A 26397-nucleotide genomic window follows, 5' to 3' on the forward strand; every position below is an offset into this window, starting at 1 on the left:
TGACTGAACTGTTAACATAGATCTTGCTCCACTGTTACAGCTACTACTATGGTGGAGATGTAGTATCTGATGTTTCCATCTCTTGTTAAAGCTTTTGGGATAACAGAGGAGCTGGATAATAAATCTTAACTTTGTTTTGAAATAACAAGTAGCTTGTTCAATAAAAAGTTTCATAATTGTGGGTTGTTTTTTTTTTTTTAAAAAAGCAGCACTGTTCCTTCAGACAAAGTTTGTGCTTCACCAGTCTACTAGCCTGAAACTTTAATAGAGGGTAGTGGCTAAGAGAACTGTCTGATACAGGTGAAACTTAAATAGCTGCTTTTGAAGCAAGGTTTTTGGGGGTGTGTAGGTAGTCAGAATAGCAGATATAATATTGTCGGGCTTATCAGCCAGCTAAGGGGAAAATTTTAGATTATTTTCAAATGATGAAGTTACAGAGGATGCTGTGGTGCTTATCTAAAGACCTATAACTTTTTAAGAATCTTGAAAAACTTTTGGACATCCCAAATGCCAAACTTTGCAGAAGATATGAAAACAGTAGTTGAGATACTGAAGTCTGAGGAATGCCATAGGGGTTGGGGAAAGATAGTTTCCAGCAATGGCAGATGAAACTTGCTGTTGGCAAGTGCAAGGTAATGCACAATGAAGAAAGCATTTAAAACAAAAAATCATGAATGAATATTTTAAAAGTAACTGAAACTATCCAGTAGAAAAAGAAGTTATTGTGGACAGCTCAATGAAACCATCTGTTCAAAGTGCAGTCACAGCTGCAGAAGCAAACACTCAGGTATATAAAAATGAAATTAGATCAATATTATGCTGTAGAAATTCATGGTCCCGTTTTATTTGAAATGCTGGTTGGTTGTGATCACCTGTGTGCAAGAGAATACAGTTGAAGGTCTTTTTGAAGTGGGCAAGGAGGTGAGAAAGACTGCAGAGAAGAAAGGACATGTGGCAAATGTATGTAATGTGTGGTTGAGAGAATGTAAATTAGATGCGTCATATTCATACTTTATCGTAGTAGAAAGAGTGGCAAATTTGAGAATGACAAGGTGAAATGCTCTTTATGTTATATATGACAATTCTGCCTGATTGCCAGAAGATACAGTCAAAAACCTGAATAGGTTCCACAAAAAGTTGAGACAGTGTAACTAGTATAAAATATTTTTAGAAGAGATTTCTTGGTTTTTGGAAACATAACTAGTACAATCTGTATATATTTAGTTAGAAATTTCCTATATGGACAGCTTGTAGACTATATCCCTTACTATTTCTTCACATCTTGTATTGTTATTTTCAGAGGGAATATGCTGCGTTACGTGGACAACTACATTGAACTCAGTTGTTTCTGTGAATCTCAGATCTGTATTCAGAATTATTTCAGCACTGTATGTTAGTATATCAATTATTATGCAAATAATTAGATAAGGTTACTGCCTTTATTGTGTTTAGTCGGAAATTTTTATGTTGCGTTTTTCTCCATATTATGAGAAGACAGTTACATTGCAGTATGTGAAGTATTACCTGGGAGTTGTGTGTAATTTGGGAGAAACAGTGGGAAGAACTTGAATGTACATTTAGGAAAGGTTTTTGTAAGGAATCTTTACCACTTGTTTCATGTCTGTGGGTTTTGTCACTGTGGCTTTTGAGTATCTCCACTGGAAATGGATAGTCAGCATTGTCTTGCATCTCTGAAATGGAAACAATACCTGCCCATTTCAGGGAAACTTCAGGTCCATTTTCTTCTATGTTTGTGTAGGGTGGTAGTAGCTTACGCTATAAAGGTGTTATACCTAGAGTAAAATAGTTTTGTGCTTGCCCAAAAGATTCTAGCTGCAATACGTGATAGCTTATTCTAGATTTAAAGGAAGCTGTGCTTTTGAGTTAGTTAATATTGCTGCTGCGTGTACGTGTACTAAGGCTGAAACTGAAGCTTCTGCCTTCTAAGAATTGTAGGCTGTAAGAGTCTTACAAATATTCTCTCCGTTGGTGTTGGCAAAATAGCACTTCTTGATCTTAAGTAGCATTTCTCCTGAATGTCAACATGAAACTGTAATCATCTATCCAGCACATGTAAATAGTTTAACTGTGAGCACATACCTGAAAACAGCATAGACAAAGTCTACTAAGTTGTTGTTTACTCTTAGGACAATCTACAATGTTTTTTTCAGTAAAAAATTATATTATAAAAGTTCATTGTTTCTCATCTAGTAAATGGCACTTTTTAGAGTCTGCAGTGGATACAGCATCTTCAAGTGCAAGTGAAAGACACGCTATTGGCCTTTAGGAGCTTGTCTTATATTATTCTTGGCTTATTAAGGGAGAGGCGAAAAAAAGCCTGTGTAAGGATATGAAGGAAAAATTACTCCCCATAGTACGAGGGGATTAAATGTGTTCTAAGTGGAACAAGTACAATAAAAGGAATATGTTGAAGATTTTTCAAAGAGAAAATTCAAATATGACTTCTAAACCATCATAACTTAAGTTCTTCATTTACTTGCCCCAGGAAAATATACTCAATTTCTAAACTGAGATTTGTTTTTCAAGATGCAATATTACCAGGATCTTTTTTCTTGATAACTAAACTGAAGTGATTTAGTGTATGAATGGGCTCGGATCAAGTTGTCTTGACTTGTAAAATAGCATGCTTGTATGAAAATTGTCTATTCCTTTCCCCTATATTCAGTAATGCAATAAAAATCTTTTCGTAGATGTTTTTGTTCTCAGTTCTGCAGAAGTATGATTGTGCCACTACTGAATCTCTCCATTGAAAGGAGAAAATACAGGCTGTTTCAGGATGCTTGTGGTTGGTTGTAAGTCTGGAGAATAGGCGAGATACATACAGGCTACGCAGTTTTTTTAACATGGGTTATTAAATTGGTCTTGAAGCATTCTGTCTTACCTGCACATTCTCTGCTAACAACTTATTTGGGGAACTGGCTTTGAGAAGGTTTTTTTTAAATCAGTATATAGAGGATGTCCTAACGTGTATTTCAGTTTGCTAGTAACAAATAGTGTTGAATTAATAGAAACCAGTATTTGTGTTTAAGAAGTTGTTTATTGTTTGTTTATATTCTAGGAATGAGTTGGAGTATATAGCAGTACACAGTTTAATAGAACAGATGCAGCCTTCAAGGAGGGCAGTCTAGAAAAATAAAGATACTCTTAAAAAAAATGGTTAGAGGAGAGGCTTGTTGATAAAGTTACAGATTTGCAGATCTCATCAGAGTAATTTTCTGGTAAAGCAGTGTGCTTTAAAGCGTAGTACAATTCTTGCTCTTCGACTGAAATGCCTTTATTGTGATGATGGCTTAGTTGATGTGTAGACTTGTCTGAGCAACAAACATGACTTGATAGTTTAGGATCTCATGCAACATTTTAGAGATCCTGTCATGAAATGGAGAAAAAAATAACTTTTTTTTTTTCCTTATTCTGCAAGCTGCTTTAAATTAAACATGACACAAATTAGTTCTTTAATGTGAAGTTCCTTCATGTTACATAGCAACTGGTCAGTTTTTTCCAAACTTTCTAAAGTTTTGAATATGATATACTGAATGTATCAAGATGAGAAGCTTGAAGATAACTGTGCATTGAAGCATCTGGTTTAGTTCACTAGGTAAAATAATTGCAGTACTTGTTCTGTCATCGTTTACGCCATTACACCAGAGATAAGATTTTAACATTGTTAGTGAATAAGAAGGAATAGTTGAATTTTACTCATTTGGGAGTGACTATCCACAATGTTATTTCCTTACTGTATTTCTAAGGTGACGTTAAGGATTTAATTTTACTCAAGATCTAACTCCCATTAAGGAATAGGTAGTGAAATTTTCAGGCATCTCCTTTTCTTGGCATAAAACCAAAGGTTCCTACATACCAACACTGATGAATCCCAAAAAGAAGGCACTATGGGAGGTGAGAACGAAAGGGATATGGGACAGACTTTCATTATTTGCTCTTTCTGATTTTCTACTTAATAAATAAACCCGAGATACTGCTAAGCTTGAATGTTCTTCCCTACCCCACCCCGCAAATAGTGGAAAAACTTTGCCCTGTACTCCACTGGAGCTTAGGTTGATTATTTAGAGAATGTCACTTCAGCAGAGGCAATGATGCAGTTGTGCAGCTTTACTACTGGAATTTAGCAGGGGGAGAAGAGCAGCACAGGTTCAGTTGCCTTTTGAAATTACCTTCTTTCCTGTAATAATAGTCTCTGGCTTCCTCAGGTGCCTGTGGGACCATCTGCCACATGCAAAATGGGTGCTATTGCAATAGCTAGACTTGCCTAATAGCTTGGGGACAGTGAAAGGTCAAATACAAAGCTATCAACAAAACTCGATTCCAGTGTGTTGCTTTAGATGTTTTTCCCCTTCCTTCTGCCAGCCAAGGGTCTCTGTGGGTTTTTTTTTCATTATTCCCCCCCACCCCCCTTCTTAATCCTTGGAGAGTTAAACAGCTCAGCTTCTGAGGCTCATCTGCATTGCCAATAAATATTCTTACTTACAGCTGAGAACTCTTACCCAGGCTGTTAAAATTATACTCTTCAAAGTTCATTAAACTTCTGGTCTCAAGAACCTGCTCTGTTCTTTCAGTTCGTGTTTTAAACTTTATTCTCTGATACATGCTTGATTCTTGCCCTGCCTTTAAACCCTCTTATGAATACTCTCTTCTCTTTTCCCCATCTGCTATTTGCATATTGATTATATGAAATTGCATTAGAACATGTTGCCTGTGGAGTCTCTGCTTATTTAAGAAGGTATTTGTTCAACAGCCTAAAGGGGAAAATGCTTTTTGTACTATAAAAAAGAAACAGCCAAAATACCATGTAAAACATACCTGCTTCTTCAGGCTTCTCTTAAAATAAAGTTGTTTACTCTAATGCAGCATTTTTCCCTTTATAGAAAGAGTCTTCACGAGGAAGACATAGAGAAAAGGAGGATATCAAAATTACGAAGGAGAGAACACCAGAAAGTGAAGAGGAAAATGGGGATTGGGAAACAAATAGAGAAGGTAAGTATAATTAAACTAGGAGTCCTCCTACAGCTCAAAGAATTGCAAGATTACTGAGCTGTGTGTAAAGCAGAATGCCTGAAGATCTGGTCTCTTGAACACTATTACACTGTAGCCATTAATGTTTATTTTTGGAGGAGAGCAAAGGAGCAATCTGAGTTGGACTGTTAAGAGTGGTAAAACCAACTTACTTTAAAAACATAAGCTTTTTTTTTTCTTGATTCCTGGGACAACAAGGAACTTGGCCATAGGCTACTCAGTGGCTGAACCTTTCACATTTAGATCACTAGTTGAATCCACATTACATCCAAAGTACTTTGGAAACTGGTCGGTCTGAGGAGAGAGCATAGCTTCTTTGAATTAAAAAGTCAGCAGGTTTTTGTTGCATAATTTGTAATGATGTGACCTGTCTCATTAACAAGGGTTTCATGAGAATAACAACAGCTGAAGATAAAATTGAACTAGTTATGTTCTGAAAACACTTGAAGGAGAGCAAGAATCTTGCATTACTTTCTGTTGTTTCTGTTTGGGTGTTTTTTTGTTTGGTTTAAGTGTTCAGTATTTCAGAAGTAGTTACAATATTGCAAGAGAAGATAGGAATTCTGATACATTCTGAGTGAATTCAGTTAAAATGTATGTATTTGCAAGAAAGTATATACAAGTTGTTTGTGGAATGGAGCTCCTCCATAGATCTCATTAAGTAGGTAGCTTTTCTGTAGTATGTGCTGTAAGTATTGTGAATACTGTTTTGCTGTATCGTAAGCACAATACACGAACAGAAAAGTAGCCATAATATATTTTCATTCCTTTCTAAATTTTGTGTTCAGCGTGATTTAAGAAGCGTTGACCTATGATATGTATGCATGGAAATAGAATTGAAGTAAAAAAAAAATTTGGAATATAAAACCCTCAAGTTCTATTTAAATATATAGTATGAATGTCTTAACTCTTAGACACTGAGGCTTTCAGCTTGAGGATTATGGGTTTTTTTCAAGATCGTGTTAATCATAGGTATGTGGATGAAGTAGAATTACTGTCTCTTAAAGTTCTAGTGAGTGCTATGTAAGCAGACAGGTGGTCTGGGAAAGAACCTATGTTGTTAGGAAATGTACCTCCCTATAAGCTGTTCCCGTGCATTTGTGACATATGAATGGAATTTGTAGACTTCAGTTTAGTTATTGCAAAACCTTTTATATAGTTCCTGTGTGTAGGAAGGGGAGTGAAAGCTAATGACTTTTTAATGAAGTCATCTTTTCTCTGACAGTTATTTTCCTGAAGTGTTTTTTGAGCATGACTTAAATAACCATTAACAAAATACATGTAAACAGGGTGAGTAAAACTGCTGTAATTTTCAGTAAGATTTCAAGGCTTGAAGCGTATGGTATAAGCTAGCCATGACTTAATGAAGTAAGTGAAATAATCACCTTTTCTGATGTGAAAACCAAACAGTAATAATGTTGTAAAACCAGAAATAAACTCTTAAGATATGCATTTATCCAGTGAAAGAGGTCATACAGACCTCTTTTATTTTAAAATCAATTTGTAGATGTAATCAAGTGTATCAATTGATTTGTGGGATGCTCTGTTAAACAAAATTCTTTAGTATCAAGCATCACTATTTAAACCTGTTCCATGTGAGATTTCCCAATTAAATAGTGCTCTACATATTTTTGATCTTTGTGAAGACACACTCTTAATTTTTTTTTTGTTATTTAAATATAAATAAATGGTTTCCTGGGTTTCCCGTGCTACCTCAGCTTTAATAATTGATGCAGGTCTCTGAAAAAAGTTAAGGTGTTTTTTAAATAAAGCTTATGAATTTAACTGCAGGTTATATGGAACTAACTGGAGTTATTTCAGGTTTACACACATAATTAGAGAAAAGATTGGCTTAGCTTCATTGAGCCATTCATACACTGCTTAAAAGTCACAGAAATACTTATGCTTGGTATCCAGTATGCTACATATTATTATTTCATATGTAATTGTTTACTAATTATTTTCTTTTTTTTAAATAAAGACTCTGATAATGGAGATGTTAATTATGATTATGATCATGAGCTGTCTTTGGAAATGAAGCGCCAAAAGATTCAGAGAGAACTCATGAAATTGGAACAGGAAAACATGGAGAAACGAGAAGAAATAGTCATTAAAAAAGAGGTTTGTATTACGTAAATGTGAAATTAAAATAATAAGTCATCAGCTGCTTCATAAAATTGTTTCCTGGAAGACTTGAGCTTCCTGGGCTACCAATGTGCTATTGTGTTACATAGTAGCAAGTATGTAGGTGTATAACTTAGTATGTGACTTGGATATTAGTTGTGAGTATTCGGACAGTCATTCAGCACCATAACCAAGTTTTCTTTTTATGAAGTTAGCTATAAAATGAGTAGGATTTAATGCATGTTAATGATAAAAAGCTAACCTTTAACAGAGAAGATGTGTAGAAGAAAACACAAGCCATTTGCCAAGCTGCTTTTCCAACATGTCTTGTAGTAACAGAGTAGAGTGACAAAGGCAAAGCTGTAAGTGTTAGAAACCCTGACATTTTGGTGAAGATGTAAAAAAAAAAAAAAAAAAACAAACCACAAAACCAAAACCCTGAAAGGAATTCTTTCTTTTTCAAACTTGAGTGCTATATGGGAAAGTACTGATTTTAAACTTGTAGTAACAGTTTTTGTAATGTATTACAGAGTGCATCTTCTCTTCCCCCACCATTTTCCTGTTGTCTTCCCTTTATGGTGTTCTTTGAAAACAGTGTGGTTACTTTATTTGAGGTAGATGTGTACATGGTTAAGATCTCGGATGTGGGATGATACTGAATTTACGTATTTGACACACATATCAACATACAGTTAAGCTTTTGAGCATCAGTATCTTACCAGTTAATATATTCTTTTCCTCAAGATTTCTCCAGAGGTGGTTAGATCTAAATTATCACCATCACCAAGAAAGTCTAGCAAATCTCCAAAACGAAGATCCAGTCCCAAAGCATCTTCGGCTAGTAAGAAAGAAAAGAAAGCATCTACTGTGTCTTCCCCACTTTTGGATCAGCAAAGGTCAGTATGTCGATGCATCTTGTGAGAAAGAACAGAATGATGCGGATTTTTATTATTGGGGTTTTCATAATTAATATGGTTTTTCATTTTCCTTGCTTTCAGGCCTTTGATTAAATAACTTTAGGGGAAGGTCTCTAAATTGTGCACTCTGAATCATCTTATGCAAAAAATTGTTAGATGCATGTAGTTGTCAGTTGATTGATTTCATGGTTTACAAGCAGGTCTTTTCGAGTATCTAGAGTCTGGCAGGCGATAAGGAAATGCAAACCATTACAAAGTGGGAAGCAGTTTTATTTGAGATGCTTCAACCTGTGAAGTAGCTCCTGTAGACTGAAGTAAAATGTTTAAAATTTGATTGACTGCAGATTCTTTTGGTATTGCATATTGATGTTCAGGAAATAATGTTTGACTTTCAAGGCAGGGAATTTCTCAGAATTTAGGAGGGGAAAAGAAGTGGAGGATGTGGAGTGGGGTGGAAAGGTAAGGCCCAGGTACGTGAAAATCACAGGAAGTTGAAACTGGGCACCTTGCCACAAAAGGTCAATCTCCAAAACCTGTTTATAATTCTTGCTGGCTGCAGGACCTTTTCAGTCACTGCTTACAGCTTTTAGATAGGAAAGTAAGTACTGTAGCAGTGTAAGCAGACACTTTTGTATTTGCTAAGTAAAAAAACCCTTTAAAATAGGTACAAAACTATGTTGTGCCTGCTGCATGAGTGTACAGCATGGGCTAGAATGCTACTGACATTCAGCATGCAGTGATATTTGGTTTATAGGGTTTATGTCAGCAGTAGTTTATATGGAAAGATGTATACTATTTCATATTGTGAGATGCATATTCAAAAATATTTGGATGCTCTATCCTGTGTCAGGTAGCTAACGTTAAAAAGAAGACATGATTTTTTTCAAGTCATTTTGTGCATATGATTGGGGTATTGCATTGCAGAAACAGGAGTCTGAACAGGCAAGATACTCTGCAGAGTTCTGGTCCTCTGATGTGTGCAGTTCATGCAAGGGCATTTTGAGTTTGAACACTAGTTCTGTCTGAACAGGAGCAATTCCTGTTTTTGTTCACTTGCTTTAGAAATAAAGGTTTTAAATTGAAGAACTCAGTGTGAGTTTTTACCGTCTGCATTTACCCTTCAGTCACGTACAGTTACTGAACACTCTGTGCTAATGGAGTGGTGATTCCTATCATAAAAGCTCCAAGGTCCTTTACATTGTAACTTTCCTGCCAATACTGGAGAAATAATTACTTGAAATAGTTGACAGTCCTTCATTTTGCCCCCACCCCTGCTGTTAATTTATCTCTAGGAGTTCTAAAAGTAACCAGAGTAAAAAGAAGGGTCCTCGTACCCCTAGTCCTCCTCCTCCAGTACAAGAGGAAACTCCCCTGGGGAAAAAACACAAAGAAAAACATAAGGCGAAAGAACGTTCAGAAGAAAAGACAAGGGAGGTCAAAGAGAGAGGGCGTGACTTTGAAAGGCACAAGGAGAAAAAAGAGAAGCAGAGGTAAGTTATATTGCTTTATTAGCTTCTAACGTTAATGTAACCTTGCTTTTCAGGTTATTTTTTTAAACACTGAATAATAAGGGATTTATACCTGCTCTGCCAAGAACCTTTTCAATACTCATTAAATACTTTACGTGCGTTAGGTAGATTGATAGACTAGAACTATCAGATTGGTAGGCTTAATTACATAACTTAGTAAGCTTGTAAAGTGCCCTTTGGAGAGATTCACTACTTCTCAGGAAGCTGGACCTTCACCAATGGAGCAATTCATTTGCCAAAATCTTTATCAGAGTCGTTCACTTGTCCGCTTGCCTGCTTTTCTGAAATCTTTAGAGGACTAATATCTTTCTAAATTGGCAGTGGCATGTTTAAACTCTCCCTAATCAAAAACTATTTCTGTAGCAGTCAAAGACTACTGCCATTTTAGCATTACTTCACTTTTGCTTATCTCTCTCTCTCTCTCAAATGGTGGATTACTATGACTATTCCCATTATTTTCTGAAGCATAAGCATCTATTTAAGTTGAAAAATAGATCATCGTCATTTTTAAGTCCTGTATTCCCTTGATGAAAATAGGGTATGTGTCGGTATATGGGTTTGCTTTCTAATGTATAGTGAAGACTAAGGAGTGGAAGACTGCTGAACTGTGTATTTTTAATTGATTAAATAAGTTACACCATACTTTAAAATATATTATTTCCTCATGCTTTAACACTCCATTACTGGAAGGAGGTCATAAGCAGTAGAAAAGAACATTCTAGGTAGTGCTGATGAAAGGACTAAGAGAGTACTTGGCTTATCGTACTATAATCAGATATTGCTGTAGTGACTACAGCCTTTTATTTCAGTGTTGGATTTTTGTGTCTTTTTTCCTAAATAATAATAATAATTAAGAAATAATGTCAAATCTTCATGGTGTACAGTAAGTGAAATAGTTGAAGGTTCCGACAGATCTCTCATCCATTTGCAACTGTGGTGAGTGTTTGAAAATGTCTGTGAGCTTGAGGCTTCTTAAATAAAGTTCTGACATTACAAAATTTTTTTAAATAGGGTTGCAAGATAATTCTCCATTGATAGGGATTCCATTTCATGGCCACATTAAGTATTAGGTAAAGTTAAAAGACTATATTTTTGGTTTTACATGTTCTAGTTTTCTATTTTACAGTCCAGTGATTAGCGAGAACTTTAGTGTATATCTTGCACTCTTAAGTTTTGCTAGATTAAAGTAATTTCATATGTGAAATCCTAGATGGAACAAATGACTCTAAGATAGTTCCTGATCTTGTAAGAACAGGTTCTGTCTTGAAGTTGTTTGTAATTTCTTAGAAATGTACTAATGCCGTATTACACCTGTTAAACAACCTGCTGTTTATGTTTCCCAGGGATCCCTCTGAAAGCTCCCATAGACAGAAGCATTCTCCTAGTCCTGCAGATCATTCTGGCAGTAATTCTTCCCCTTCCAGGGAGTATTCACCACCTGCTGCAAGGCGAAGACAGACCTCCCGAGCTCCAGCCAAGTCAACCACTCACAAACATAACTTCTCACCCTCTCGCAGGTAGGAGGTCAATTGCATGTATTTTATTTCCATGAATAGTTCTAATTTAGAAGCTTCTTCTGTTGGTTTGACTACTTGTTTATGTGTGTCTGTTGTGGGTATGTGTGTGCCTCAAACACTTGAGCTCCGAGACTTTCGGGGTTTTGCCAAATTACTATGTTGAGAGTACCTGTCATGTCAAGAACACAAGTCATGATATGGGCTTCCGTTTATCAGTTCCTCTCAGCTGTTCAGCTTCAGGTGGAACTTCAGAAGTCTGATATGAGGCATAGTCTATGATCCTTTGGAATTTTTTTTTTTCTCTTTTCCTCACCTTCCCCCTTCTTAAAAAGTAGAAAATATGAGAAGTCTTCTGTCTTGGAGATGGGGAAGGAGCAGGGTTTCTCCATTCTAGAATGGGTAACAGATTTTGCCTCTACAAATCTTTCCTGAAAATCAAGCACAGCTGGCTAAACAGTACAATATGAGGACAATTTCAGAGACCACTCTTGCAGAAAGCTTCAGGGAAGATATCATCCTGCTAGTTCTAGAGGCCTTAGGAAAAAAATCTTTTACCACCCATTAAAAAGAAAGAAGGAGGCTTCTTATTTTGGGCTGAAGGAGTCTGTAAGCTTAGGTTTAGAAAGGCAGTGCTAAATACTGCTACAGTCCTATGTCCGTATAATGGAGAGGGAGGCATACTTATCTCCTGCACTTCTGTTGAAGGATGAGGGGAAGACGCCAGATGTCACATATATCTGCATGCTGATAAAACAAGCAAAATAAAACCCATCCATTCAGCAGTCCTAAGAGTCTTAAGCAAGCTCTTTTGCTGCTGTGGTGACTCAGTTCAGCTGGAAAAACTGTATTGTTTCAAGCTAGATGTCACTGATAGACATTTTCTCTAAATTAGAATGTTTATAGCAAAGGAATTAGAGCAGCCCATTCCCCCTGCAGCTGGCAGTAGTAAGGAGACTGAAAAATACATCTGCAGTACCCTTTTCCCCATTTTTTTCTGACCTATTCCAGTATTTTGCTCATTACTGCCTGCTTGGAGGTTCTGTGCAAATGTATCAGGTGTTGTGCAAGGGAATGTTAAGTAGGGAAGATAAATGGGCCTTCTGCTAGAAGCAGGAAAGAATATTCAGAATGTTTTGTTTGTCTCCAAACCATTGATAGCCTTCCATGCAAGCCAATTTTGATAACCCCGTGTTTCATAATAATGTTTTCATGACGAAAAGTAAATGTAGTCTTAGTTTAAAGACTGGAAATCATGAAATTATATTGTATTCTGTCAGGGTCAGGAAGGACTGACAGAATACAATATAGAGTGCTTTGGAAATTTTGCTACTAATTCCAGGCCATCTGTTTCGTTTGTATGTGACCGTGTGTACAAATTGTCATCTTAGACGTATGCAGGCTCAGTTCAAGTATTATTTCAGCCTGTCCTGCAAAAATTTTGTTTGACTTCTCTCAATCAACAAGTCTGAAGTGCCTCAACAATCAAGTCAAGACGCTTTCTTTGGTGAATATATCTGATTCTGTAATGGAATCTGGCTGTAAAACCACCATCTTCACGAGATTGGTCCTATGGTAATCAGCATACTACTCCATGGGGCTCTGAAGGTAATTTTCTTGAGTCACTGATATTGACTAGAAGGAAAGGTGAAATACTGATACTAATAGATTTCCACCACGTTGTCTTTTAGCTAAAAAAGACTTCATTACAGACTTGAGTTCCTACCTCAGATTGCCAGTGATTTCACTTCATTTTCCATTCCTGAAGCTTTGCTCCTTCGAAGCTGAATCATTGTTCTGTGTTCTTGACATGAGGAGAATCTGTTTACCTGCGGAGTCTGGGTCTTTAAGAAGCATTAGCCAGGAGATCCACTAATGAGTATCGTCGGCTGGGCAACTGTCTGTTTGGCTTTTAGATAGTGTCATGACAGGTTGCAAGTCTGCTAACCTGAATTATGCCAGAGCTCATTCTCTTCAGAGCTCAACTGACAGCAACTATCTTGCTGAGAAAAATTTCTTGCAATGTTTGCAAGTTATTCAGCAAAAGCTGCGTTACATATATATCTTTACCAACTGTTATGTTATTGTAGAAGATTGCAGGGAGGTACTACTGCCTTTGATGAAGTAGTCTGTCATTTGTGTGCCACCTGAAACGGAGAGCTTCATCTGTCTGATCTGGATGTTTATTTGAAGACACCAACACTGTGTATGGACATTCAAAAGCAGGGACTAATTTACTTAAAATTAAGTGGTATTTTTGAAGACGTATTATCCATGTGTGGTTTTTCTGACTCCTGTTCTTCTCTTTGGAGAATTTTGTGAAGTGGGAGGGAGTTGGGACTTAAGGGCAATGCATATTTCATGGGAAGAGATACTGGTAAGTTGCTTTGATTCTGATAAGGGAAGAAAACCACTACTGAACCTAAAGGCTTGAAGTGTGTGTTTGTCCGTGTTAGACTGTATGGGATAATGTATTATGAGGAATTTTTTGTACTGCTGTGTAGATAATCTTTAGTTAAGTGATGGGATTTCAAAGATGAGAGACACTTCATATGCTTTTTCTTATTCTATTAGATAAGAGTTTTCCCTGTTCGTGTAAACATTAATGCTCGCTAAAATATGAAGTAGATATGCATATGAGTTTTAAGGATCCAGGCCTAAATTGTTTAAAGATCAGTGCTTATAATAAAAGGAAGTAGTTAAAAAATGCACAAGGAGACAGTTTTGCTTTAAACAAAATGAGAAAAATTACCCGTAAGTAACACTGTGTAAAAATTATCTGCCTGATTTTACCATGACCTCCAAAAAGCATTTTACATTGAAGAAAACAACTGTTCTTGGTTTTGGGGTGGGCAAGATAATTTCTGACTCCTCCCTCCCTTCCCCAGGAAGGCGTTCTGGTAGCTGTGTAGTACTGTGTAAAAAACGTTTTGATTGGACGACTTGCTCTTGGATATTAAATAAACTGTAACCATTTAAAACTAAGTGTATTTTGAAAGGATATGCTTGGTACCCTTGAGGGAAGACTACTTTGATATTTTGTAGAGAAACAGCACTTATTTTCATCAGACAAAGGGAAGAGATGCACAGATTATTTTAATCACTTTTTTTGTAGGGCAGGGTAAGAACCTTTCAAACCAAGTTTTTACATGTGTGCCTATTTTGACTTTTCCTTGCAGGTCTGCTTCCCCATCAGGTCAGCATCATTCTCCCATATCCTCCAGACATCACTCCTCTTCATCACAGTCAGGCTCCTCTGTTCAGAGACATTCTCCTTCCCCACACCGCAAAAGAACTCCTTCTCCATCCTATCAAAGGACAGCTTCCCCGCCTGCAAGGCGATCTTCTTCTCCTTATCCCCCCCACTCTTCCTCTTCTCCTCAGAGGAAGCGAAGCCCTTCAAGACACCGATCTCCTGGAAGAGAAAAAGGAAGACATGATCGTGATCGGACTTCACAGTCTCATGATAGGCGCCACGAAAGGCGGGATGGTATGAATAAGAAATAGCACTTCAGAATAATTGTTACTTGTTTGCAAATTGCATTTTGAAATTTCATTTTCAGATTGTGGCATTATCTGCACCTATCCCAATGGCTAGGTGGTGAAGAAAATACTGGCAGTATTATTGTTCCTGTGCTGGTGGTGCTGTTTTCAAGGACTGTGCAGTGGAGTATTCCTGACAGGACTGCTTATGTAGGGTCAGCTGATTGTAAAGGTCCTGTAGGCATCTGTGTAGATGTGGTGTCAGTAATACGCAATGTTGGTGTCAGCAGGTAAGTGGTCTTCTCTTGGTGTCAGGCATATACTAGTGGATCAGCTGAATGGCAGCAGGATACTGTAAGTAACTGTTACTCTTTTCTGTGAGATGTATTGTCTTTTTAACTGACATTACCTGAAGTTTGTGCAAAGAAATGATCATTCTCTGGAAATCTGTAAAGCTGGTTGAGTAATTTGTAATGGGGAAATGCACTGCTCCTCTCAAAAGACAGATTACAAAGAGTATATATGTCAGCTTTTTTTAGACTGTCTGTAAACTTGCCTTCCTGTAGCAGTAACATTATAAACATGTAATTTAAAAAAAAATAATAATAATTCAGCAGGGCATTGAGGTCTTAAAAGCAAGTGGTCTAAATGTGTGTGTCTGTAAAAAAAAGGAATCTGATGGGAGGAGAAATGACCCTACCTTAAAATTATTGAAGTGTGCTTGCTCTCTAATGTGTTTGAAATTTATTTTTAGTATACTTGCTGTCTTTTGAACAGGTAAATATTTGTAAAGTACAGATTCAAATTCACAAAAAGATCCTTAAAACTTAGTGAATATATATGTAGATACCCAATATGATCTTCTACTTATATATTAATTTTTATTTTCTCTGTGTATGTCAGAAGTATGTTTTGACTGTATTACTCTTTTAAACATTTTACAGAAACTAGAGGGAAAAGGGAGAAAGACAGAGAAACAAGAGATGATCGTGATTATGACCAGGAGCAGAGTACCTCCAGGGATCACAGAGATGACAGAGAGTCTCGTGATGGAAGAGATCGGAGGGAGCCAAGAGACAACAGAGATCGGAGGGAGCCAAGGGAATCCAGAGACACTCGAGACTCCAGAGATACGAGGGATTATAGCAGAGATACCAAAGATAGCCGTGATCAGAGAGACTCGCGCTCCACACGGGATTCCCATGACTACAGAGACAGAGAGAGTCGTGATGCCCATAAAAAGGATGACCAGTATCAGGAGGACTTGCGCAGCTATGGAAGATCACATGGCAGAGAGGACAGCTCTCGTGCTGAAACAAGGAATGACTCCAGAAGTGACTCCAGAAATGAGAGCAGAAGTGATAGAACTGGCAGAAGTCGAGGCAGAGGTCCAGAATTATCTGACAAGGGTATTGCGTGATTTAAAAAATTAATAAGTGTCCATATCACTGGAGACTGAGTATTGATATTCATACTGTCGTGTTTAATATTTGTTATGGAAGTGCTGCCAAACAGTTCAGTGCATGCTTTTAAAGCTTTGTTCAATTCCATTGTCGTTAAATTGGAACAGTTGCTTAAATTTATAGCACTCCTGTGTTCTCCATTCATTAAAGTGGCATAACACTGGTATTCTGCCATCCCATTTTAAAACAAACCCTAACCCACCCTTACACCACTCTATTTAATGTTTCTGCAACCCTAGGTTTTCCCATGGGCTACACACACGAGAGGCTGATGTGTAGCAGAAGATTCATAGGGGGCAGTTTGTCTCCATGTACTGGACAGCAGGTTTTTTGTGTTCTCAGAAACAGCTGCATGTCTTGGGTACTTGCAAAACATCTTTCACACAGAACCACCTTTCACCACCCTGCCCCTTCTTAATTGACCAAAAAAAAAAAGTGGGATTTTAACCTGTGGCAGTAGTTTTGAAAGTCTGATGCACTTTGTAGAACAGCTTCACTTATCACCTTTTAGTTGCCTATAGTAAATATATTTTGGCTTTCTCAGGTTGGTTATGATGTTTTCATTAGGGAAATGCCATACAATTTGTAATTCTCCGCTTAGTCCTGCTTCACTGTCTATAAGCTTACATCCTACTCAGAACAAATGTGAACTGGCTTTTGGACTGTTATATTTCCAGTCAGGAGGCTTCATGCTATGACTAGGAGATGCTGATTTGGAAAGTCTTGAGTCTCCAGTATGAAAATAATAACTTTACAGTTAAAACATGAAATAGGAGCTGTTGCTTAAGTAGAGTTTAGTGCTACAGTTTCTGTTTCCATGAACACTTAATTCAAGTTTATTAGAAGTTACTACTTCAGTTGGTATAAAGTAGATTTCCTTACATGTGGAAACTCATCTTTTGTATTGATACATCTCTATTAGGAAGTCGGGGGACTAGAGGATCCCAGGTTGATGGTCACAGCAGTAGTGGAAACTACCATGACAGCTGGGAATCAAGGAGTAGCTACGCTGATCGGGATCGCTATGACAGTCGAGAACAAGCAAGGGATTCCTCCTTTGAAAGAAGACATGGTGAACGGGACAGGCGTGACAACAGAGAAAGAGGTATTTTAATGTATATTTTTACACATACATTTGTAGTCAAATGTATATGTATGAATATGTGTATTTCTCTCTCCTTCCTTTTTCTTCCTTGTTCTGCCCCTATACCACTAATTCATAAATAACTCATCTGGCACTGCACACTGATCCTAGTCCTATCCTTAAGTTACCTTCTGTAGTAACATCTCTCGTATTGGCAGTGTACATGAGTGCTATGGTCTTTCTCCCTCCCCATGGCTATATTTTGGCAGCTTCTGTCTTTATTAATCCAAGTGGTCTTTAAACAAACTAAATTTTTTCCAGAGATTGCATTGTACTATGTACAACTTCAGCGTAAAATATTTTTCGCCCTCTTTGCCTCTTCCTCAACTTCATGTACACACTTATAAATCTAAGCTCAAAATCACAATTGTATTTCATTACTTGTTCTGTTTGTCTGTACAGAAACATTGTACTTTTGCACTGTAAATTATTTACGCGTGTTTTGGGGAAGGCCTGACTACTAGACTGACTTAATTATGGACTACTTACTACTAGAGTAAGTTACAGTTTAGGTTTATGATTAATTAAAAAAAACTAATTGCCTAGGGAATTTAGTAGTGATGAATGCTTTACTGTGGTCAGTAGTAATTGGCTAGTAAATGTTGGTGCAGATACCAGTGGTCATGGAAAGAGTATGAAAGACTGTTCTTTTAGACATAGTATGCAAGATGTCACACTTCTGCACCTGAAGGAGTACTGTGTTGTCTCTAGTGCCAACTTTCACTCTGGAAAATTTGTATTGCTTACCAATTAAGAGAACAGGAGGAGTCAGGGAAATTAAAATAGCATGGAAATGAAAGGAAGAGCTGTGAGGAATAAATACAAAATTACAGTGGGTTTTTTTTTCTGTCTCGAATTTTAGTTGGGAAGTGACAGGTATGTTCTAGCGGTTGTTTAACTGAGTTTTTCAAAGGGATGTTTTGTATGCTACTTTGAGAGATGCATTTTGGCCTGTTGAAATCTGTCTGTTGCTTGTTCTTGTGGAACATTCTGCTTTAGATTCTCTCTTGTCTTGAAAGCAGGATTTCAACAAAGCAGGCTTCCTTTTTCTTGTCACCTGAAAAATCCTGCACTTTGAATGTGTCCTGGGGGTTGGCTTTTGCAGACTAGCTTTCATCTCTTCCACCTCCCCACCCCCAATAAATCCTAGGTATATTATAATGTAATTTGTACTATTCATATCATACAGAGTTCTTAATTTATTAAGAACTAAAAAAACCCACAACCAACAACAAAAAAACAGAAAAAAACTTTAGAAGTAAAACATGACATCATAACAAAATAAATTTCTAGAAGGGAAGTTGCTTTGAATGAGTTGTTGTTTTCCTGGAGAGGGGAAATATAAAGAGCTTGAATGGAGATAAGATTTGTTGGTTTTTTCCTTAAAAATTTAGGTCAAATTTTGTAATAGTATGTAGTCAGAGTCACAATTCAAGTCATAGTTTCCATAATTAGACCACAGTCTTAACATTTGTCATTCAGAGAAAAATCCAGATACATTTTGGTCGGTACTTAGTTCCGATATGTAAGGAATCTTTTTAGTATGATTTTAAAATGCAAGCTTGCAGATTTGGGCCATGTTTATTCAACTAAGGCAAATAGTAAGTCTTCCAATCAACCACTGAACAGTGCTTCAAAAAATGAAGTCACAAGAAGTGCTGACTATCCACATTAAGTTGTCTAATATACTTCCAGTATCTTAACTAATGTAAGACTTTCATGTGGATATTTTTTCACCTGATGTAACAAATAGGAGTTACAGAACTTCTGTACAAAATCTAATACTTAATACACACGGTAAATCATACAATGTTACAGGCATCATCAAAAGAATGTGAAACCTGTTCATGGAACCAATTGCGTGGATTGATGATTTGCCTTTTTTAAAATAAAGTGTTACATCCACTTTGCTCAAGTTTGCTTTTAATTTCACCCGGTAACAGGGGAGCTTTAAGTCGCTGTTAATTCACTCAGAAATGAAAATTGATTAAACTGATGGAAATGCATGTTTTATTGATTTAATCCAGTTCAAACTCTCACGGCTCGCCCCTGGTGGATGTTGTCTTCATTTACGGTGAAGTGTATTCTGAGCTTCAAAGTAATGGACCACAAAATACCAACCTCTGTTCATGCTGGGTTTTGCTCTTTTGTATAGTGCTTTTAATATATGTTGTGGAAAAATAGTTTTATTGATTTGTTGTGGTTCAAGTACTACTAACATCAGCATAGAAATTGTTATGAAGCGATCTGAATTTATAGAAATACTCAAAAGATATCCAAAATATAATTAACAAAATGCATTTAAATCTATGGAGAGTAAATATAATCTAGATAAATCAGGTTTCACTGTCCTTTTGGATAAGCAGTTTTCTACATAAGTTTAGTTTTCTCTCTGACTCTATTCCACAGTCTGAACAATGAAAAACTTGGCTTCTAAAACTGAGACTCTGCAGTGAATATGTATGAAAACATACAGCAGTTCTGCTTCCTGTATCTTATCATTGCCTCTCCCTTTTTCATGGATTTGGTTGTGTATTTCTTTGCAGGGTTCTCCTGTGATGAGACAGGCCAGTATTTCTTACTTTGCAGTAACTTACGTATGTATTAGTGTGAGTTCCTGTAAAGCCCATGCCTTTTTTAACAGGTTAAGGAAGTAAAATTTTTGTAGAGAAGTCTTTTCATATATATGTCATTTTGAGCTTTTTGGGATCTTATACCAGATTTTGAATTGAGTAATGCAATGGTAGTAGCTAGGCTGTGAGGCATATAATTACCTTTTGAAGCCATTCAGAAAAATCTGATAGACAATAAAATCTTTGTAGTAACTTTTGGTTAAAATAAGGAGAGCCCACTCGCTAAATATTGAAAAAATCTTTCAAAATTAATACCACTTTTTGTATTTTCCCTCCCCAAAGAGAGTTTTCATGTTTCTGCAGAGTTGCTTTTCATTTAATGCAGACCAATACCTAGATTGTCGAAACAAAAGCTTTGGGGTTTTTATTAGTGTAGTGGAAGCACTTTATGTCCCCTTAGCACTTGGTAATCAAACCTGCTTCTCTTTGCAGATCAGAGAGCAAGCTCACCAGTACGACATCAAGGACGAAGTGATGACCTCGAGCGCGATGAAAGAAGAGAGGAGCGAAGGGTAGATCGGTCCGATGATAGGAGAGATGAAAGAGCCCGGGAGAGAGAGCGAGAAAGGGAGAGGGACCGAGAGAGGGAAAGAGAAAGAGACCGGGAAAGAGAAAGGGAGAAGGAAAGAGAGTTGGAACGAGATCGTGCTCGGGAAAGGGAGAGGGAGAGAGAGCGGGACAAAGACAGGGACCGCGAGCGGGACAGAGACAGGGACCATGATAGGGAAAGGGAACGGGAGAGGGAGAGGGAGAAGGAACGAGAGCGAGAGCGGGAGCGGGAGGAACGAGAAAGGGAGCGAGAGCGAGAAAGAGATCGAGAGCGGGAACGAGAAAGGGAGAGAGGTCGAGACAGGGATAAAGAAAGAGACCGCCAGAGAGACTGGGACGACAAAGAAAAAGGAAGGGAGGACCGCAGGGATAAGAGAGAAGATACCAGAGAAGAAAGAAGTTCAAGAGATATCCATGAGGAAAGAAAATCCAAGTGAGTGGATCCAAATGTTACTTCCATCAAAGAGGAAGGGGTGGGGGTGGGGGGAGGGGGGCAGGGAAGGGGAAGGCAGTCTTTTACTGTTGATTTCACTAAGTTAGTAAGGAAGGGGGAGTATCATAAGGAAGAAGATACCTTGTTCATGCAGGGGCCTGGTATGGAGCCATGGCTCGCCTGCATCTGTATGGCATATACTGGTGGCCCCACAATCAGTGCTATGCTGGTGAAGTTAATCCGATGCCTTGTTAGTGCGGAATCATGGCACTACTCAGGAGCTAACAATTGAGTTGGATGATGTCATTTTCCCTTCTAAGTATACTTGCATGGTCTTGCCTTTAATAATGCTGGAGTTTTTGGGAACATAATAGCAGACTGTGGTACCTTTTGAAACCTGGAAAGTCAGATAGCAGCTAACTTGGTCAGGGTTCATGACTTTATTCATTACACTTCTGTGGAACGTGCATTACCCTTTGCACTACTAAATTTTCAGTACCAGAAGGCTACCAGCGAAGGTGTGAATATTATCCCAAATAAATGTGTGGTGTTTCCTTTAAGTGTGTAGCACTGATTCAGTTCTTTTTTTTTCATTTAGTATACTAAAATTCTCATTGTTCTGTCAATAGTAAACAAAACAGCATTGCCTTGAATAGCTGCTTTGCTTGGAAATGATTAGTTTCTTTTGTGTGAAGGAATTGTGGATTCCCATAGATCATCTAACACGGGCTCTCCCCTATCCCAATGAGAGGAGAAGTAAGCAAGTGTCTATGTGGAGGCTTAGCTGCCAGCTGGGTCAGCTCACTGCAAGGATCATTGCCACACAGAAAAATTGATCTTGGTAGTCTTTCATAACTTCTTCTAAAAAGTTACCTTTGTAAGTGTTAGAGTTTTAGTTTGAGGTATCTTACAGTATGGTCAGAAAACTGATCATACTTGCTGTTTTGGAAGAACAACTTAGAAAACTACAAAACTTTCTGGCATCCTTAGATGCATTGTCTTCTGTATGAGGTGCTTAACTTCAGGCACTGTATTAATGATAAACTCAATTAATGAATAGTGTTCTTTAAGGAATCCTGAAGAAATTTAACTGTATGTGTTTCTTCCGCAGGAAGCGTCACAGAAATGAAAGCAGTCCAAGTCCTCGTCAGTCACCCAAACGTCGCCGTGAGCACTCTCCCGATAGTGATGCTTACAACAGCGGAGATGATAAAAGTAAGTAAGAGTGAGCTCTCCCTGCAGCTGGATCCGGCTTACCCTCTACCTATGGCAAATAACATGCAATCTTTAGGAGAAATATGGCGAGAGCTTTTGTAAGTGTCCTCCTCCCCTTATTTTTATAAGCAGCACCATTTTTCTTAATCTATATATTTGTCTTTTGTTTTGTCACTATGTTACATCTGCCAGGTGACAGTGACTTCGACATCTATTAAGATGCATGTTTACCAAAATGGAAATAGTCTGTTGCTATTGCAGCAGCAGCAAAACTTAAGAAATGTAACTGAAATAATGGATTATGTGTTTTAATAGACACTTTGTGGCATGCACAAGATACCAAATGCTCACATACTCAACTCCCTAAGCAATACAAGTAAATTCTTCTTTTCCCGTTTTCTAGATGAAAAGCACAGACTTCTGAGTCAGGTTGTGCGGCCACAGGAATCACGGTCACTGAGCCCCTCTCATGTTACTGAAGAGCGACAGAGTCGGTGGAAAGAAGAAGATAGAAAATCGGACAGAAAGGAAAGTTCCCGGCGTTATGAAGAACCAGAGTTTAAAGAGAGGGTTTCTTCGGCAGATAAGCAAAGAGAGCAACCAGATGCTTCAGAAGGCTCCCGCTCCAGGATTCAGGAAAACCTTGGACACCATCCCTCTGAAGAAAGAGATGCTTCTGATAGAATGCATGATGACAGCAAGAAGAAGTCTAAAGTACAGAAAAAGGCCACAAAGAAAAAGAAGGATGATGACAGTGGTGTGGAAAGGTATGCTAATGAATCAACGACTGAAGAAAGCCAGGTCTTTTCACCCAAGAAAGGTCAAAAAAAGAAAAATGTAGAGAAAAAGCGGAAGAGGTCCAAGGGTGATTCTGAAGTTTCTGATGAAGAAATTGTTCCACATCATAAAAAGAAGAAAGGCCCAAGAACCCCCCCTGTAACAAAAGAAGAATTGGTTGAAGCACCACCTGAGAAAGCCGTGGCAGATGTCCCTCCAAAAAGAGAAGATACAACGTTTAGTGACTGGTCAGATGAAGATGTTCCCGAACGTGGTGACATTGTTGTTCCAGAACGAAGCACTGAGGATTCCCATAGGAAAAGTCACAGAACGAGGGGAGAAAAGGTGGAAGCACCTCATGTTACTATAGAGGATGGACCACACCGTAAACCTGTGGATCAGAAGCGCAGCAGCAGCCTTGGTAGTAATCGGAGCCATGCCTCAAGCAGACTTAGATCCCCTTCCAATGAGTCAGCTCATCGCAGTGGAGATGACCAGACTGGACGGAAGAGGATCCTGCACAGTAGCTCTAGGGACAGGGACAGGGATAGGGACAGGGACAGGGACAGAGAGAAGAAAAGCTTAGAAATCACTGGGGAACGAAAGTCCAGAATTGATCAGTTGAAACGAGGGGAACCCAGTCGCAGCACATCTTCAGGTAATAAGATACATTTTAGTGAGACCAACCTATATAATTTCTGTATAAAAGTGCAAAGGTACAAATCCCAAATCATTCTTGTATGGCAATATTCCCTTTTCATTTGTAATCAGTGTGAAGGGAGAGGGAGGTGCTCTGCCATTCATTGTAGAACTAGAGTGAATTAAGATTCCTGCAAGTGTTACCATATTTGAGAAGGTGATTCTCAGCGGGCAGGATTACCACTTTGTTTACACCAAAACATTCAGTCAGATTCAGTTAATGCTAACTCGGGAATAAAGCGATTTGTAGGACAGAAAGAACTCTTAGAAAGAGAAAATGCTTGTGCTAACAGAACATTGAGGTAGTTTTATTATCTAAATAATGTTCTTAAATTCATTACTAACATTCATTTTGATATGGAAATACTGAAGTTATGCAAAATGAAAATGTCTCTTCTTTCTGAAAGAGAGATCCATTATCATCTCAGGAGCTACTTTCACTGAGGTAAATCTGTCATGGTTCCTCTTAGGCATGCTTTTAATGCATATGGAAATCATCTTTGTTGCAAATCAAAATAATCGCAATTGACTTGTTTTATTTGTGTAGTTCTTGTAAAAAAAAAAAAAAGGGTAAAATGTTTTAAAATTTAACAGCATCAGTAGGAAAATATCTTCCTCCTAAAGCACTAGAGCTCTGTGTTCTCCTCAGGGTTACATGCCTGAAATTATTTTTCTGAATTCATCATTGGCTATCTAAGACATTCCTAGCTTTTGGAAGACATCTTTTGAATTTTGAGATGATTCTTTTTTTTTGTTTGTTTTGGTTTTTTTTTTTTTTGTTTTGGTGTTTTGCTCTCCCCCTTGCCTAAATTTCTGAGTTAAAATGATGTGCCTTCAGTTTGGCTTCTGTCATAGTAGGAAGTAACCACTAAAAATCTTCCGTGAGTGGAAGAAATACCTTTTATTTTTAAGTAAGGTTAAATTGATAGGCAATCTGAAGGCGTTACTGATTTGAAGATGATGCTTTTGAGAAGTACATTTTCATACCTGAATCTTCAAAATGCTTTGGTCTAGTAAAATGGTATTACATTTACATGCTGTAGTCACTTATATATTAAAAATATTTTATTCAGATCGTCAAGATTCAAGAAGCCACAGTTCAAGAAGAAGTTCTCCTGAATCAGATCGTCAGGTCCATTCCAGATCTGGGTCCTTTGATAGCAGGGAAAGGCTTCAGGAGCGAGATCGACATGAACATGATCGTGAACGAGAGAGAGACAGGAGAGAGGGAAGACAGAGAGACTGGGACAGAGATGTTGACAAAGACTGGCCAAGGAGCAGGGAACGAGAGAGGCTCAGAGAACGAGAGAGGGAGAGAGAAAAAAGACGAGAGCTGGACAGAGAGAGAGACAGACAACTACCTGATACTGCTGAGAGAGAGAGAGACAGAACTGTTGACATCCCCTCTCAAAAAGAATCAACAAAACACAGTGAAACGAAACTGGACAGAGATCACGAAAAGGAATTTGATGGTGTTTGTCGGGATTCAGCGGCATCAGAGAAGGAAAGAACAGACAAAGACTTAGGACCTTTACAAGGTTATGAAGATGGAAATGAGGCCGAAAAGGTAGAGAGTTTGGAAGGTGAGATATTTTGGGAAATAACTTGGATTGACAAATGTTTTATTCTTTCTCTTTTAGCATAGTGCTGAACTGAACTATATTAGAATAATTTTCTACTAAAAGGATTGTTGGCTCCAGCTTCTCTACTGTGGAAGCAGACACAGCAAGAGAGAAATCTGATGGCATCTTCCTTAGTGTTAATTATGTTAGTGCTATTTGTTAATTTCTGAAGAAGTCTTGAGGCAAAGAAGCATAAATGATCTGAGGTATAATGTCACCAAGGTGTAGTGTTTCTGAATAAGCAGTTTGTTAAAGAATAATGCCAGAGTTTGATTGCCTTGTTATATCATTGTAAGATCTATTTCTTAGTTGAGAAGTGACAGGTGGGGGGGGGGGGAGGGAAGTGTTGACTTGGATCTGTTCTTTGGGTTTAGTGGTGGGTATTTTTCTGCAGAGCCCAATTATCATAGAAATGATTGTCTGATGAGTAGGTGAAACATATGTGTGGCTTGGCACAACAGTCCAAAAATGGCTTTCCTGAGGTAATCTGATTAAATGCAGCTTCAGTTTCCTGGCCGTAATTGTACTGGGGAAAACGTGTTTAGGATTAATAAATAAAGTAACTAAGAGGCAGACAATAACAAACTCTTGTCACATGGATTAGACAGCTTGAGCTTTGCATGGATAGGGAGTTTGGGAAGTACTTTTCACCTATATCAACAATGTAGAAGAAGCAAGAGTCTGAATCCAGAGTAACTGGTGTATGTTACAGTTAAGTTCAGTTAAGTTGGGTATTTTTGGTGACTGCAGAAGTTTCCTTCTCTAAAATCTGTTGAAAGGAAAAAAAGCATTGTAGGATTTGGAATTTTTGGCTGTTTAGGATGGTAAGACCTGAAGTCCATAGTCTTTAGAAGCAGAAAGAGAAACACGAATCAAGCTTTTGTAGTTTTACACAAGATAACAGGACATTGTCTCATCATATTTGTATTCTTAAGAAGAATTGTCTGTAGTGTTCGTTGTTAATTTGAGCAGTTAAATGTTGTCTGGAGAGGATGATGAGGAATATTTAATACTACTTATACCTCCTACCTGATTACTCGCAAAGTGGTCATTAGGGTTGATTGATTCAATTGAGAAAATTGCATTTAAGGAGATTATCTGTAGAGTAGAAGCACTTTTCAAAGATCATATTTAGAGTGCGCATGGGAAAGTCTGCTCTGTTTTGCTGTAATGGGCAGAATTCAGTGATTTGTAAGCTAGAGGAAACAATGGTGGAATAAATCTGAGAGTGCAGTGTGGTAACTTC

The 26397-nt window shown here is 37.8% G+C and overlaps 1 protein-coding gene across 8 annotated transcripts in view; it reads left to right on the forward strand.

The window, feature by feature from the left end:
• Positions 1 to 26397, forward strand: part of ZC3H13 (zinc finger CCCH-type containing 13) — a 49468-nt gene that overhangs the window by 14018 nt on the left and 9053 nt on the right. For all 8 annotated transcript variants that reach the window (XM_056327456.1, XM_056327459.1, XM_056327458.1 and 5 more), the window contains 12 exons: positions 4902 to 5010; positions 7031 to 7170; positions 7918 to 8069; positions 9383 to 9580; positions 10963 to 11136; positions 14313 to 14623; positions 15561 to 16025; positions 17002 to 17184; positions 20289 to 20838; positions 21950 to 22053; positions 22457 to 23488; positions 24603 to 25112. In XM_056327456.1, coding sequence (XP_056183431.1) covers positions 4902 to 5010; positions 7031 to 7170; positions 7918 to 8069; positions 9383 to 9580; positions 10963 to 11136; positions 14313 to 14623; positions 15561 to 16025; positions 17002 to 17184; positions 20289 to 20838; positions 21950 to 22053; positions 22457 to 23488; positions 24603 to 25112 — 3928 coding nt within the window. The remainder of the gene's footprint in view (positions 1 to 4901; positions 5011 to 7030; positions 7171 to 7917; positions 8070 to 9382; positions 9581 to 10962; positions 11137 to 14312; positions 14624 to 15560; positions 16026 to 17001; positions 17185 to 20288; positions 20839 to 21949; positions 22054 to 22456; positions 23489 to 24602; positions 25113 to 26397) is intronic.

Source organism: Falco biarmicus, chromosome 2, assembly GCF_023638135.1.
Source record: "Falco biarmicus isolate bFalBia1 chromosome 2, bFalBia1.pri, whole genome shotgun sequence".
NCBI lineage: Eukaryota > Metazoa > Chordata > Aves > Falconiformes > Falconidae > Falco > Falco biarmicus.